The sequence below is a fragment of the Culex quinquefasciatus genome, chromosome 3 (genome assembly GCF_015732765.1).
Source record: "Culex quinquefasciatus strain JHB chromosome 3, VPISU_Cqui_1.0_pri_paternal, whole genome shotgun sequence".
Classification (NCBI taxonomy): Eukaryota; Metazoa; Arthropoda; class Insecta; order Diptera; family Culicidae; genus Culex; species Culex quinquefasciatus.
The window spans coordinates 172,136,035-172,153,009 of record NC_051863.1 but is presented as its reverse complement, the minus strand read 5'-3'; the positions used below and the strand labels follow the sequence as shown (position 1 = coordinate 172,153,009).

Genomic DNA, 16,975 nt, shown 5'->3' with positions numbered 1-16,975 from the left:
CCTCCAATTCGCACAACAAAAAAATCAAACTCCTCCGCTCTTGTAGATCCATGACGGACCTGGTGTCGGACTCGAGCCAGCAAACGTCCAGCCCGAAGCGCAAGTTTAGCTTCCGCTTTCCGCACATTCACGGCGGCCATCACCACGGTTCTGGTTCTGGTGGTGGTGGCGGCGCCGGAAGTGGTGGCAGCTCCGGCAGCGGTGGAGTTCCGCTAAAGTCCGATCAGCACGGTTCGATGGGGTCGGGAAGTGGTAGTGGAGGGGTGCTTGGGGGAAGCGGAGGAGGAGGTGGTGGGGGTGGCCCCAGCGGATCTGGCAGTGGAAGTCGGGGCTCGGGGTCCGACAAGGATCACTTGGCTTCCGGGTCGGGGTCCTCGTCAGGGCATCACCACCATCACCACGGAACGGGGACGCTTTCGAGTGCGTACCGCGAGCGGAGGAACTTCTCCGAGGAGGCGAAGAATGTGCCGGATTTGCATGTAAGTGATTTTTTTTATATCTTATTACATGTTTAGGGGACTCGTAATTGCTAACAAGAGTAAACTTCATAATAAGAGAAGGTGTGCGGTAACGAAATCTATTGGCATTAATTTTAATGTTTAATCGCTTTAATTTAAATTGTTATTATTTGTTAAAAAATAATAATGTTATCGACGATTTATAACAAATGATTTAAATGATTGTTTTCATTCGTAAAACACGATTTTGCATTGAATCCTTATTTTTAAAATCAGTTATCAAAATTATCTTATTATAATTATTACCATTCATCCAACCATACTAACAAATTTATAAAATTTTCATAAATGCTGAAAATTTTTAAATACTTAATTTTTTTGTAAAATACCATAAAAAAATCCGAAACACCGTGGAGAAACCCTTAGGCTCTTTTTTTAATTTGCCAAAAAATGGTATTCTGGGCGCCTTAGGGCCTCCTGAGGGCGCTTACCTTTTTCATGAAGGCGCAGCACAAATCAACAACTTGCCAATTTGCAAAAAAGTTTCTCTTGGGCCCTGCTGAGGGCGACATTTTTGTTAAAGAACTTGTTAGTCGACGACTAACCTCGACTGACCTACAGCTGTGTTCTGGTGTTTTTTTTTTTTTTTTTTTAATTGTTGTAGTTGTTGTCAACGAAGCAAAATTGTGTATTCATACTAGAGTTTTTGAAAAATATTCAAATTTCCACAAAATGGCGTATTTTTCGTAAATATTAAAATTTTCATAATAATCTATATTGGAGCGAAATTTTGTATGCAATTTCGTTTTATTAAATATTTTTTGTAAAATACTTAAATTTTCATGAATTACCTTATTTTTTGCGAAAATACTCAAATTTTCATAATCCGTAATATGGGTTTGAAACGAAATTTTGGCTGCATTTTAATTTTTTTTTTTTTTTTTGTAAAATACTCAAATTTTTACAAATTACCGTATTTTTCGAAAACACTCATTTTTTTTAATTTGCTCTATGGGTATAAAACGCAGCGAATTTCGCATGTATTTTCCCTTATTTTTTTTATTTTTGTATAATACTAAATTTTTTACTAAAAAAATATAGGAGCGGCCGTGGCTGACTGGTTACGGTGTTCGCTTTGTAAGCGAATGATCCTGGGTTCGATTCCCATCTGCTCCCAACGAGAAAGTATAGGAAATATAAATCTTGAAACTCTGAACATGTACGAAAAATCAAAGTCGCTCGAGTCAGGGTTCGATCCCCCGTCCTTTGGATTGGTAAGCAAAAATGCTAACCACTAGGCCATCGCGACTTCGTGAGCTATGACTGGAATTAGGAATACTGTTACCACCATCAACTATATACGCGCTGGGTCCTTGTCCATTTGACAAGGGTTCGGAAGTTCTAAATAACGTTTGAATCCGATTGGTCCAAACGTTCTTCAGGGCGGGGCTTGTCGACAAAGCTGAAGTACCTCGAGCTCGGCTAGCCAGCGTAGAAATGGGTCACCGAAGCTCGGCAGAGCTAACACCTTCCAAATGCCTATGCGAGTTATTTGTATGTATAGAATGAAGATCTAAAAATACATGGAAACAACTCAATTTGTAAGAAGCGACCGCGTGGTCCCGTTTGGTTGGTTGCACACACACACACACACACATACTAAATTTTTTACTAAAAACCATATTTTTTAAATACTGTACACTGCCGTTCTACGCATAATTGTCCCATGTTTAAAAAAGTGTAACTGAGAAAAATGCGATTGAAATTTTTTGACCGATTTCTGTGTTTCTACATATAATTGTCCCGTGGGTCCCTATTTGCCCCAATTGTCCCTAATCTCCCCATTTAGCAGTTTATCACCCTTATTTGTGATCTTCTTGCTATACAACAGGTAAACAAGACATAATGTTTCGTAAAACCAATGATTCAGTGTAAGAAAATACTTGGTGGGACAATTATGCGTAGAAGTTTAACGATGGGACAAACAGACTTGGTGTTGTTTTCAATGAGTTTTCGAACAAAGTACAAGATTTCATGTGTTTTTCTTAAAGTATACGTCAAACTAAACTTAAAAATGTCAAAAAGTTAAAATCGTCCAAAAATGACATGGGACAATTATGCGTAGAACGGCAGTACACTTCATCAAAATTTTAGAATTTTGGAACAAAAATACGGTATTTTGTTTAAATTTGAGTATTTTTAAACAAAACTCTTATTTAAAAATATTCATGCAAAATTTCACTACGTTTGATACCCGTATTGCGAATTATAAACATTTTAGTATTACAAAAAATACGGTACAGTACTTGTTCGGTAACTGGGCTGAGAACGCCGCCCCCGCTACTGGACTGAATGGAAAATGACGAGGGAATCAACATAATATTTTACTGATGAAATATATAAAAAAGTTACTCAAATTTATGTACAATTCCTTTCTTTGAATTTTTTTAGTTGTGATATAAATCAAACAAAAGTTTTTAAAAATCTTTTTTAACATGTTTTTTTTTCATACATTAACCCCTCGGTTATTTCGGTTTGTTCTGGTTTGTTACGTTTGTCTGCTTTTTAACTGGGCTACGGCCCAGTTACCGAACATGTGCTTTATTTAATTTCTTTTTTTCTTTTGAATAAAAATAAAATTAAAAATTTTGTTTATTGGACCTTTTAAAATAAATAACTCCAGATTTGTACTTTAAAAAAAAATTTTTTTTTGTTGTTTAACTTTTCATACAATTTTTAATTTTTCGATGTAAAATCAAATTTGTAATCAAAAAGTACTTTAGTGAAATTTTGATAAATTGCACCGTTTTCATGTTAAAGCCATTTTTAGGTAACTTTTTTGAAAAAAGTCGCAGTTTTTCATTTTATAAAATTAGTGCACATGTTTGCCCACTTTTGAAAAAATATTTTTGAAATGCTGAGAAAATTCTCTATATTTTGCTTTTTTGAACTTTGTTGATGCGACCCTTAGTTGCTGAGATATTACCATGCAAAGGTTAAAAAACAGTAAAATTGATGTTTTCTAAGTCTCGCCCAAATAACCCACCATTGTCTAATGTCGATATCTCAGCAACTAATGGTCCGATTTACAATGTAAAATCATGAAACATTCGTGAAATTTTTAGGCCTTTTCAGAAACAATATTTTCAAACCATTTTTTTAATCAAGACTAACATTTCAAAAGGTCCAAAAAATCACTATTACGCCCTTTTAAAATGTTTGTCTCTGTTTAAATTTTTTTTAATATGTTTTTCGAAAAGATCGAATAATTCCACGAAGGTTTTATATTTTAACATTTTAAATTGGACTATTAGTTGCTGAGAATCGACATTGGTAAATAGTGGGTTTTTTGGGTGAGACTTAGAAAACATCAATTTTCCTGTTTTGAAATCTTTGCATGGCAATATCTCAGCAACTAAGGGTCGTATCAACAAAGTTCAAAAAAGCTAAATATCCTCTCAGCCTTTCAAAAATATTTATTTTCATAAGTGGGCAAACATGGGCACTATTCTAAAAATTGACTAGCTGCGACTATTTTCAAAAAGTCACCTAAAAATGGCAGCCGGAGCAAAAAATGAAAAAAATGAGATAAAAAAAGACCGATTCCGTAGAGAATTGCTCTTTTGTAGAATACTAAAGTTTTCAAAATTACCGTATTTTTTCGAAAACACTAGTTTTTTTTTTTTTAATAATTTGCAGTATGGGTGTAAATCGCAGCAAAATCTTCCAAGTATTTTAACAATATTTTTTTGTTAAGTACTAAAATTTTCACAAAATACAATATTTTGAAACACCCCCTTTTACTTTTCATTAAAAGTTCATTATATTGGAAAAATACGGTATTTTGTTAAAATTTTAGTATTTTCCAACAAAACTCTCATAAAGTTAATATGCATACAAAATTTCACTACGTTTGTACCCATATTGCAAATTATAAAAATTTTCGTGTTTTTGAAAAAATACGGTATTTTGTGATATTTCACAAAAAACTATAACATTGTTTATATAATTTTGCCAACTATGTTTTAGAAACCGCCTTGAGTCAGGGGTGTTCAAAAACACCCAAAAAGAAACAAAAAAAAAAATAAAATTGTGTTCATTGAATCATTTGAAAAAAAAGGACTCCACTTTTCATTTTTAAAAAAAAATGTTGATATAGATGATTAAATTTAAGTGACCACTTTGTTATTCAAAATATGTTTTAAAAATTATTTTTTTACTTGTAAAAAAAAGTTTACTAAGGTGAACCTTTCAAAAATAGTTTTTCTTATCTTACTTTGAATGTTGCAAAACTGAGGTTTACAATTGACAAGCACTTAAGAGCGAGTTTTTCACCGATGTGAAACAGGTCGTATCGAGGTGCTCCGATTTGGATGAAACTTTCAGGGTTTGTTTGTCTATACATGAGATGAACTCATGCCAAATATGAGCCCTCTACGACTAAGGGAAAAGGGGTAAAATGGGCATTGAAGTTTGAGGTCCAAAAAACATGAAAAATGTTAAAAGCTATGGGAAAAAGTCAAACCAATCCTGGATGTCTATAGCACATTTTGAAGGGCTTTAAAAGACCATTCGAATGCATCTAAGAGAGCTGGAATTGATGAAGTTTTACGGAAATGCGAGCAATTTTAAGATTTTTCATGTTTTTTGGACCTCAAACTTCAATGCCCGTTTTACCCCTTTTCCCTTTGTCGTAGAGGGCTCATATTTGGCATGAGTTCATCTCATGTATAGACAAACAAATGCTGAAAGTTTCATCCAAATCGGAGCACCTCGATACGACCTCTAGAACAAACCGAGCAGAATCTACAAATACTGCCTCTTAATGCTAATAGTTATCGTTACCGCACTATTATAACTGTATCTAATAATGGTCATGACTGCTAAAGCCCGTTAGTAAGTTCAAGTACTTAAAAGTTGCTAGTCATTGGATCGTTTAGCTCAGTAGTCACCCTTTCCAAACACAGCAGTAATTAACTCCCCCCGTCGCGGTCACCTTCTCTGAAATTAGCTAGTTATAGTAGTAGCAAATTTTCATCAAATCTCATCACTCCTTGCTCAAATAGTTGTTCACCATTGTTGATTATATTTGTTCTTCCTTTCTTCGCGCTAACATTCGCTAATCACCTCCCACTCTTGACGAAAATTAATGTTTTTTTTTTTTTTGATTCGTTACACCACTGTTGTTTCATTTGTGCTCTCATTTTCTCCACCTTTACTAACATTCTCTACTAACACCGTTTCACCACCACCATCTGTCACCTGTTTTTGGATGCCTTTCGTTGCTCTGTTCTTTTTTTCAATTCTCCTTAACACTCACATCAAATCGGAAATCATCTCTCATCAAAATACTGTAAACTGCTACTCTAACTAAAACTAAAACACACGTTTGCGTACGCGCACGCAATAGTTCAACGACGACTATTCGTTCGATGCCGTCGATTTGTAACACGTTGCGCGTCCGCCCCAAAAATAGTCATCATTACAGAATAATAAGCTGAAATTATTTATACTAACATGTTTTTACTGTGTTCCTTTTATTTTTGGTGTACTACCCCTCCGTGTATTTTTTATCTCGAATAAATACTTTTTTCTTTACTCTTCGGTAAATTTTTGACTTTTTTAAATTTTTGGTTTTGAAATGCTCGCAAAATAAAAAAAATATGACTCTGATTTCTGGTGACGCAAAACGCGTAGCGCTATCGATCGTTGACCGGGATCGAAAGCTACCGGGGCAACGATAGCATCCGGATTCCGCTGTTTGACAAGGAATCCTCGGACTTTTGCTTCGAGAAGAGCCGCGAGCTGTTGTCGCGCCCGTTCGGGTTGGACATTTCGGCGGCGGCTCAGACGCTCGATGGGCGGCACTTTGACAAGAAGACGCGGGACTTGATCGGGGAGAACCTGCTGGACATTGAGAAGACGCTGAACGCGCTGAATCTGGACTTTCTGCAGACGTACCAGGAGCTGGAAAAGGCGGACTCGGCGGAGACGCTGTTTGGCGATGGGTTTGGAAATACGCCGTTCCGGAAGAGTCCACCGGCGAGTTCGTTGGCACGGGGAGGATCACTGGAGGGGAAGGGTGGGAAATTGGGATCGACGTCGGTGTTCAGCAGCGAGAAGGGCAGTGGAAGTGGAGGATCGTCGGTCACCGGGAAGAGTCCGCCGACGAAGAAGCAGTTCGAGATGAATTTGTACTCGGAGTTGAATGGAAGCGAGAGTAGGGTGCGATCGCCCAAGGGCATTCCGATTAGGGACTTTAAGTTTCGCCAGACGATCGATCCGCGGTGTAAGGATCGCGCGGATTATTACAACATGAAGAACGAATATCTGTCGGATTTGACGCGCAAACAGCAAAGCCAGGTGCTGGCCTCGTCGCCGGTGAAAAAGACTGCCAACTCAAGCAATCAGTCGATCAACCAGCTGTACCAGATCTACAACACTCCGATGACGGCTAGGAAGTTTGACGATAGTACGGTGTCGATCATGGCTTCGGCCTGCCAGCAGCGTCAGCGATCACTGTCCTTTACCGAAAACTACGAACTCAAATCGCCTTCCTGCGCGATCGACGCAAAGCTGCTTTCGATGTGCCAGTCGGTAACGTCCGCGATCAAGTCGGTTCCGTTGATACCAGCGATACCGCCTCCTCCGCCGCCCGCAATCGGCAAGTCCCGCAAGATGATCTCGTACAAACCCAAAAGCATCCGCGCTCGAAACCTGCGCCGGCTCAGCTACAACCCGATCAGCATGATCACCTCGTCCTCGTCGAGTAGCGAAAGTGAACATGATCCTCGCCAGCTGGCCCACTCGGAGTGCGACATCCGGTCCAAGCTCAGCGCGCGACGCCGACGTTACATGCAACGACGCTCCAACAGCAACAGCGCCAGCAGCCAGGACAAACTGTACGGCTCGAACGCCAGCATCAAGTCTGCCCCGCAGTACAACTACAACAGCGATCGACAGCAGCAACAGTTCTACAACAACTACCCGTACCACTACACAGACTACGCCGACCGAGACGATGACGACGACGACGACGACGATGACCGACCCCCGAATCCCGTCGTCCCCCCTCCCCTCCCCTCCACCGTCCCCGACACCATCTACGACTTCGTCGTCCCACCTCCCCCTCCGGCCAAGTACGCCAACGATCCGACGCCAACGCCGCCACCCCCGGCCAAGTACGCCAACAAACTGTACTCGACGGCCGCGGCCGAGTTTGACGTGTCCAAGCTAACCGGCAAGAGTCCAACCACCCAGAGCTACTTTGCCCAGCAACCGCCGTCGGCGGCCACCACCGCCATAGTCCCGGAACCGATACCCCAACCCGGCTTCCAGTGGCCGGAAAAGATCCACGGGGCGCTCGTCAAGCACAACGACATGCTGTGGCAGCGGCAGAAGCAGCTCTTCGGTGGTAGTGCCACTGTCGGGGGAACAACGGCCGGAAGTGGTGGCGTTGGTGGCGGAGGCGGTGGAATCTCCAGCGATACCTCCTCGACCGAGACGGACTCGATCGACTTTCGGCGGGAGCTGGGCTCGGCGCTGATGCCGCCCAGTCCGGCGCCGTGAGGTTTGCGAAAGGCCGCCGACGTACGGATCGTGTAGAACGCACGCGCGCGCGTCGAGTGAGCTTGGACCTGTGTTGCTGCGGGGAGGGTTTGCGGAAGGGTTTAGTTGAGTGCGTGGTAGGTTTGCTTCATTTAACTGTAAACGCCATCCATCCGTCCATCCGGGGTTTACTTTTTTTTTAGATTTCGGTTTCGCCAGGACAGCCATCAGAGACAGATCAATTTTGGGAAAATATCTATTAATTTCGTATTTTTCAAATACTTTGTACGGCACATTCAATTTTATCGGATTGCAGACTGGATTTCGTCATGTTTAGGTTATGATTATCTAAGCTCAGATTGTCAAAAAATTGATTATTGGAAATATAACCAATTCCACCTGAACCAGATTTTCAGGCATCCATTGCGTAAAGCCCCTATCTCCACCACTCACCAGAGTCAAGGATGTATCGATGTTCCACATTTTAAGGGGATAAGGGAAATTCTCATAACTATTTCACCAAACCCGCAGTGTTGAGAGGTAGCTTAGGAGGCCGAAGTGTTTAACACTTCGAATTTTGTGAAAAAGTTAGGTGCTTGAAAATGCTTATTCGCCTTTTTCAAATGTTGCTCCAGATATTATATGTTTTTATCAAAAATTGGCCTTGAAATACAATTTCAGAGCATTTTTTCATTTAAACTTATCTGCTTAGGATTTCCTATGCAGATAGGTTGTAAATCAATGCGAGATTTTTTTCCAACCTCATTTTAAGACAAAGATAAACAGGTAAAATTCATCAGTTTAAATTATTACAAAAAAAATTATATCGAAGTTCGAAACTGTTCAAAAAATTCATCAAAACCTTTATCGTCATCGAAATCCGATAATTTTATCGGCAATAACCAACGGAAATACTAAAAATTCATAATTTTCTATTTACTTCGTATAGATTTTCACTCAAGTAGAAATTTAAAAGGTTAAATACTAAAACAAATATATTTTCGAGTATTCTAAAAATTTTTAAGTTACTTCTTAAAGTAATTTATTCTAGAATGATTTTTCACAAATTACAATACTTTTCAAACGACGAGAAAACTTCATATAGATTTTCTCTAAGTTAATTTTTTTATGTTAAGGAGTTACATACATGTAGAATATCACAAAATTTTATATTACACACGGAATCGGTTTAACGAGTCTTCACCAAAATTTTGAGCCGATTTGGTCAAGACAGTGTTGAGATATCGTGGCACCCGTTTTTTGAAACTACTAACTTGAAATTACTATATCATTGATGCCATCAAATATCTTCAAATTTGTTTTGTTAGTAGGTGGAAATGTATATTTTAATGCAATAAAAAAAAATTAAAAAAAGTTGAAGTGCGTGCTCATACTTAAGTGTGACATGTTTGCCGATTTACATGTATGTAATTAAGGGGTTACATACATGTAAATCGGCAAACATGTCACAGGTTAGTAAAAAATAATCTGAAAATGTATATTTTTGAAAATTCTGCATTTTTAAGTTACTTTTTAAAACGAATTTATACAAGAATGATTTTTAGGGACCATCCATAAACCACGTGGACACTTTTTTGAGAATCTGTTACCCCCACCCCCTTTCCCCTCGTGAACAATTGTCTATACGAAAAAAAAAACTTCTACGTGGTTTATGGATGGTCCCTTAATAAAATACAGTATTTTTTTCAAAATGCTGAAATTCCATAATTCGTATACTTTCAATAATTCTGAATTTATAAAAGTTATACTTGGAATGTTATACTGAGTTCAGTTTTTTTTATGTACAATATAAATATAAAAAAATTAAAACAAATATATTTTTGAAAATGATTTTTCACAAAATGCAAACTGGTTTTCAAACGACGAGAAAACTTCGTATAGATTTTCGCTTAAGACATTGTTTTATGTTTAATGCCGTAAAGCGGGGTGACATTGATGGGATTTTAATTTATTTTTGGAATATTTTCCAACTGGTAAGGTTTTTCTCTAAACTATTATTTTTAAAACATGTACACAAGGTCTATGGACTATTTAAAAAAAATATTAATGATGTTTTAAAAAATATTTGCGTTGAAAATTCTTATTTTGAATTCTGGAGTGACTTAGTTAGTCAAACTTTTTCTTGTAAAGGTTAAAGATCAGATTAAAGGTGTTCAAATTTTATTTTTACATAAATTGTATCATCAATAAGGTTGCCGATATTGTTTTTATGAGAAAAAATAATAATGTTTTTACTTATTTAATTAAGTGAATAAGCTTATAAACAATATATACATATAAACTTTAAGTAAAATTGTTATAAGATCAGAATTTTGCCTAAAACTTTTTAAAACTAGTTTTGTTTATAAAATTATCGATTCATATGGCGTTAACTGAGTTCGAATCTCGTATCAAAAGTTTTCATATTTTATAATTTATTTTAAATTCGGAGATTTTATTTAATTATGTTTCAAAAACACATAATATTCAATATTTACTAACTTATTTTTCCTAGTGGAAAATTGTCCAAAGAATCTGAAGATGCATTCCGTTTTTCGATTTGAAATCATGTTCATTGAGAAAATCATGTCACTTTGAGAATATTAAAATAATGCAATCCATCAACATTTTCTTAATTATAGTTAACTAACTTTTAAAACTTTTCAAAAGTTCTTATTGAGGTACTTTGAACACTTCTCAATCACGGTCAGTACGTTTCCATACCATTCCGTACGTATTTAATTTGTACTCATCTTTTTGCGGAAAAATCTCAAACCTATCAAAGTCACCCCGTTTTACGGAACTAAAAAAAATCAGAAAATGTATATGTTTTTTGGAATTTCTCAATTTTTCAAGTTACTTTTTAAAATGGATTTATTCAAGAATGATTTAAAAAAAAATACGGTATTCTTTTCCAAAATACTTAAATTTCCTAATTCGTATATTTTTGTTAATTCTGAATTTGGAAAGCTATTTCCTGAAATGTATTTATTCAAGAATAATTTTCCACAAAATAAAGATTTTTCTTAAAAAATACTCAATTTTTTGTAATTTGCTATTTGGGTATGATTTTGCACAAAATATTGTATTTTTCTAATCACGATAAAAAATTGTTTAGATTTTTTGCTTAGTTACAGTTTTTTTTATGTTAAATACAAAAAATATATATATATTTTCGAAAATTCTTAATTTCTTAAGTTAAATCGCAAAATGAATTTATTCAAGAATGATTTTCCACAAAATTAACTCTATTTTCGAAAATACTTATTTTTTTATAATTTGCTTTTTGGGTAACAAACGAATATATTTTAACCGTTTTTTTTATTTTTTTTATGTTTAATACTAAAATTTCTACAAAAGAGTATATCTTCAAAAAATCTATTTTTTTTTATTTACAATATGGTTATCGAACGATGCAACGCAACGCTAGCTTAGAGCGTATCCTAGACCTTATACCTTCCCAAAAACCGTCCAACTCCAAGCGAAACTTACTTGAGGATACCGTGGAGACTTTCCCTTAATACTCTGAAAAAAGTGGAGCATCAACACTTCCCGTCTTCCAAATCCCTTTCCTTGTCCCTGGTGCGCGGTGGAGATGGGAGCGGCCGGCAATGGACGGCTGTCATGGTGGTGAGAATCTGGTTCAGGTGGAGTTGGTTCTTTTCCCAGTTATCAATTCCTAGGCAACTTGGGCTTAGACAATCATCACTTCACATGGCGAAATCCAGTCTGCAATCCGCTAAAATCACCGTCTCCTAGCGAAGCGATATGGTTATCGAACGATGCAATATTTTGTAGATTTTTATACTGTATTATAGTTTTCAGTTGTAAATACTCAAATTTTCATATAAGAAAGTTTTTTTTTTGTAAAACTGTAGTAATAAAACACTACAAAATCAACTACAAATGTCAATATACAAAATTTTGCGTCATCACCCACGAATTATTTTAAAAAGAAGCATAGTAAAAAAAATTTTTTTTTGAAAAAGCAGAAGAAATCCATCGAATAGTTTGATAAAATTTGAATGTTAATAAATCGTTTATCACTCTAAAATTATTCGTCTTTTGATAACTTATTTTGAAAATTTTAGTATGTAATAAAAAATATTATATTTTATTTAAATAAACTAATATATGTATTTTTAAATTTGCTAAATTATTTAAGTCTTTCAAAGATTACAGTTATTTTTAATTAGTTATCAATGGTTATCGCCGATTGAATTATCGTAGAAAACCTTATCGTTAGTTACTTTCCTGTAAATTAATCTGTCAATGGCTTTCCATCTTTAAAATCTTTACCCTTCCAAATTCAAACAAACATCATCCAAATCTTCCATTTTGATTAGATTATTTGTTTAAAAAATATAAGCTCATAAATATGAAACAAGACGTTTTGCGGTTGCTTTGAATTTGTTCAACATAAGAGTAAGGGAGAAAAAGATAATCAAACACACTACCCAAAAACTGATAACTATGCAATTTTAAACTATTACAAAGAATGTATTATTCTAAATCGGTTCGTATTATTGCTATTATAAGTACGCAAAAAATACAACAAACAAAATAATCATCAGAATTAACAGCTGCAGGGTCATTATTGTAAAAGAAGATTATTCACACATCTCTACATAGACACATACATACATACATACATACATACATACATACACTTACATATAAAGTTCAACACGTTGAACGGAAAATGAAAAAAAACATGAAATAGAATTGTTGTTAGTGACTACAGACAAACAAACACTTACACTAAACTCAACTTCAAAAAGAAAAGCAAGTTAGTAATTTTAAAAGAAATCAGTCGCGCTAGTCGCGCACCGAACTTAACCTTTGAACAAAAAAAAAAAACAATCGAAAGTCGATAAACAATTTGGTCGCACAGACGCGCACAAAGCTTTACTCCGCTCTCTCTATATAGGATATCGGCAACACTTATTGCAAATCTATTAAAAACTGTGAATATTTACAAAAATGGCTGAAATTTTTGACGTTTCCCGCTTCTCTTTGCTTTCTCTCTCTCTCTCTCTCTTTCGTTCTATAGTTTTGCGGGAGAGCAAAACTGTCGGGAGAGAGAGTCGTGCATCAGAGAGAAGGTGAGAGAAAAACTGCAAGAGACCGAGACAAAAGAAAAAAAAACCTTTAAGCATACTCTTATGACGTAACAAGTTCACATCTGTTGTTGGTGGTTATTTTAAAACAGTAGCGTTGCCAGAAACAAAATGGCGCTTCCATTAGGCTGCGCGGCGCTTCAGAGCTCTCAAAAACAAACAATACAAAACAAGAACCTCTATTCTCTTACTCAAGCTATTGATAACAACTAAACGGTACGTTCTATATTTCAAGTTTCGAATCGAAACGCATACACTTGAAACACTCTCACATACACTTACACTAGAGCGGGAGAATACGCACTCTAGCATCACAATTGAAAATGTAGAAGAATGGTTTATTTTCGTGCTAGTTCACTGAAATCTTCTCAAAATTAATCGGAACAAATTTTCTTGTCTCTTTTTTTGATCGCTATATTTGATAAAATTTAGCGAGAGCGAAAAAGAAACGTATCAAAGAGCAATTTTGCTGGAGAGAACGTCAACTCTGCAAAACGGTTACGCTCTCACGCTTATCTGTGTAGTTTCTTAACTCTCTTTTTCTGCTGTATATCTCGCGCGATTGCTCTCTCGAGATAACTGTCACTGTTTAAGAATTTAATTTTCCCAATTTTGAGTTTGAGGAAAAATCTGCTAGTACGAAAATAAACCAAAGTTTTGGGAAGGGACGAATACTCTACACACACACACACATAAACAAAATATGTGCACCGTTAAGCAGGATGAAAACTGGAAAAACATGTTCAGGAATTTGTTTCGAAGCAGGTGAATTCAAGATGAAGAGTTGTAAAACTGACTAAAAAGTGATATTTAAACTTAAAAAATATAAAAGTAACAATATTCAAAAGCAACATAGAATAACACAAACAAACATTGTAACTATCGATCAAAAACAATTAAAATTGTACTGCATTATGCGAAAGAAGTGAAGGAAAACTGCAAGTTATTGAAGTAAAACACACAATTCTTGAAACCAGAAAAAAATTGCGTTCACTGCTACGTCGTCACCAGAAAAACAGAGTTTGCGCTGTCAATTTTGATTCCTCTCTCTCTCTCTCAGTTCCATTTGAAAGCTCCTCCTTTTTTGCTTGTTATGCCCCGCCCCCAAACAACTACTAACAGACACTAACCTCCGAATGCCACGCCCCGCCCACCGGAAGACGGAAAAGGAAAGAAACATTTTCAGTTGGTTTTTGGATTTTGGTTAGACGTTAAGTATTCGTTTTTTCATTGTGTTTTTTTATTATTTCTGTATTAATCTTACGTTCGAACTCTCTTCGGTTTGCTCCCTCGCTCTCTCTCTCTCTCTCTCTCTCTTTTTCTCTCCCCTTTTGGCCTGTAACTCTCGACCCTTGCCTGTCCTATCCTGCCGATCCTCTCCGCACACACACACACACAAACACATCCCGCTCTCCCCGCCCCGCCCGAGAAACTTATTAACTTTGCAGAGCACGATCACGGAAGAGAACCAGAAAGCGTACAACAGCCTGGTGCAGAACCCGCACGGCGTGGTTGGTGTCTTCAGCAACGAGCTGAAATGTTTCACCGCGTCGACGCTGCCACGATCGCGGTTCAGTGCGGCGGCCTCGGTTTCGTCCGGGACGGGCAGTTTCCGGTTCAAGGAGATCGACTTGACATCTCCGCCGTCACATCCGGCGCCGAAATCACCTAGCGGGGACGCGAACCCGTCGATGACGTTGGGTGGTGGGGGCGATGAGTCGAACCCGCTGCGGATGCTGAGGAGTAAGAACTTTCCGGTGGTGCGACCTCGGCTGAAGATCCAAACTCAGTGTAGCGTCGAGGACGGGGGATCCTCGCTGGAGGACAAGGACGGACCGTGCGAGAGTCCCAGCTATCTGACGAATCCGGAGTACACGTACAACAATGCGGCAGTGGGAGGTGGCGGGGAAGCTGATGGGGAGTCGGGAGGGTCGGCCAACCCGATCCCGTTGCCACCGCGCGATCGCAACAAGGTGATCGCGGCGAACCCGAAGCGACACGTACGCAAACATCCCCTGATCATACCAGCGTCAGGACTGCAGCGAACGCTCAGCAAGGTCACCCAGATCACACCGATCGAGGAAAAGACCGACATCTTCACCGTGCCAAACGACGACTCCGTCAATCTGGACTCGAACAACGACCTGCAAAAGTCATCGTCCGATTCTTCAAAACTCAACGAAATTGGTCACTCGTACGTGAACAACGCCGCCAGCAGTTTCGTCCCTCAGAAGACCTACAACAAGGACTTTGTCGAAAACAATTTCCCCAAGGTTCAACCGTTGACCACCCTTCCGGCCACGATCCCATCAACGAGCACTATCCTCACCCGTCGACGTAACGAGAAAGACGCTGCCGCCAATCGGCAATCACTCCCGCGAGACCCAACCTACGAAAACCTGGACATCTATCAAACCACCCTGAACAACGTGGACACCGCCTCTCTGCACTGCGAATCGATCCTCGAGGGAGATTCCGACAAAGTCGCCGACCTGGCCTCCCCGACTTCCTCGATCGACGTCGTCGACAGCTTCACCAGCGCCCTGTACGACATCGAGGCCGCCTCAACGACCAAGGCAACCAAACTCGTCGAAGACATCCTGCGGAACGTCGACCTCGAGGACACCAAAACGATCGAGAAGAACCTGCTGCGATCGCCACCACCCCCTGCCGGGCCCGCCCCAACCCTGAGCGCTGCCATCGTCGAGTCCCTGTCCTCGTCTTCATCGCGTCCAGCACCTCCGCCACCGCCGGTGATCGTTGCGACAAGCCCGCTGACCCCCACGCTAGGCCATGACGAACCGGACGGAGGAGCTAGCGGTGGCCCGCCGTCAACGCCCGGCTCCGTGGTAGAAGCCGGCGAGCTTAAAAAGTCCATCAACTACGTTAGCTGCGAAGATCTGCTCGAGTTTGCCGAGAAGCCGAAGGGGCGGGCTCGCGGACTGGAGTCGGACGAGGTGCGGATCATGTCGAAGGTGCTCGGCAAGAACGTGAGTAGCTATTGAATTTCATTTTTTTATGACTAGATAACCATGGTGATCGTAATTTATTGACTTCGAGATTTCTCGATGGTAAGATTTCAATCTACCAACGATAAATTACGACTATCCATCTGAAATCGGAAATCACGAACGAAATTTTAACATCGAGAAATCTCGTTCGTGGATCGACAAATAACGATCGTTTTTAATAGCATTTTTGCGTATATTTTCATTGAAACGATAAAAGTACATGGAACTTAGATTAGAGGCTTAGATACGGATCGATTATCTGAAGCTTCAATTAGGGGGCTATCCATAAACAACGTAGACACTTAGAAATTGTTTATACCACGTTGTTTATGAATAGTTAATTTTCCGGAATTGAAAAAAAAAAAACTAAGAATAAAAAAACATAAATAACAAATAAATATAATACAATTTAATTATAAAATTTGGAAAATTAAGGAGTTTTTGAATTTAAAATTTAAAATATTCCTAAATTTAAATTGAAATTGAGAAAAAAAAAGACATTCAAAAATTCCATCAAAACTTTTTTTTTAAATTTCCAAGGATTGAAAAAATGATTTTTTTTTAATTTGAGATTCTTTAACAATTTTAAACTGTTGATTTTTAATTTTTTTTTAGTTTTTATAAGTACTTTATTTTTTTAAATCCCAAGAATATGAAATTTTCATTATTTTCGAATTTGTTTTCATAAAATTTAAAATAAATTTTAAAACAAAAATTAAAAGAAACCGATAAATCTTAATATTAAATATTTAAATAATCGAAACTTTCGTAATTTTTTGTTTTAAGAAAAATATAGAATTATTGAAATAACAAGCCATAGTTTCATAATTTGCATGTA

The 16,975-nt window shown here is 37.9% G+C and overlaps 1 protein-coding gene across 1 annotated transcript in view; it reads left to right on the top strand.

The window, feature by feature from the left end:
• Window positions 1-16,975, top strand: part of LOC6039260 (activated Cdc42 kinase-like) — a 64,640-nt gene that overhangs the window by 45,897 nt on the left and 1,768 nt on the right. The window contains exons 6-8 of the mRNA XM_038265487.1: window positions 47-479; window positions 6,156-8,023; window positions 14,577-16,116. Of these exons, the coding sequence (XP_038121415.1) occupies window positions 47-479; window positions 6,156-8,023; window positions 14,577-16,116 (3,841 nt within the window). The remainder of the gene's footprint in view (window positions 1-46; window positions 480-6,155; window positions 8,024-14,576; window positions 16,117-16,975) is intronic.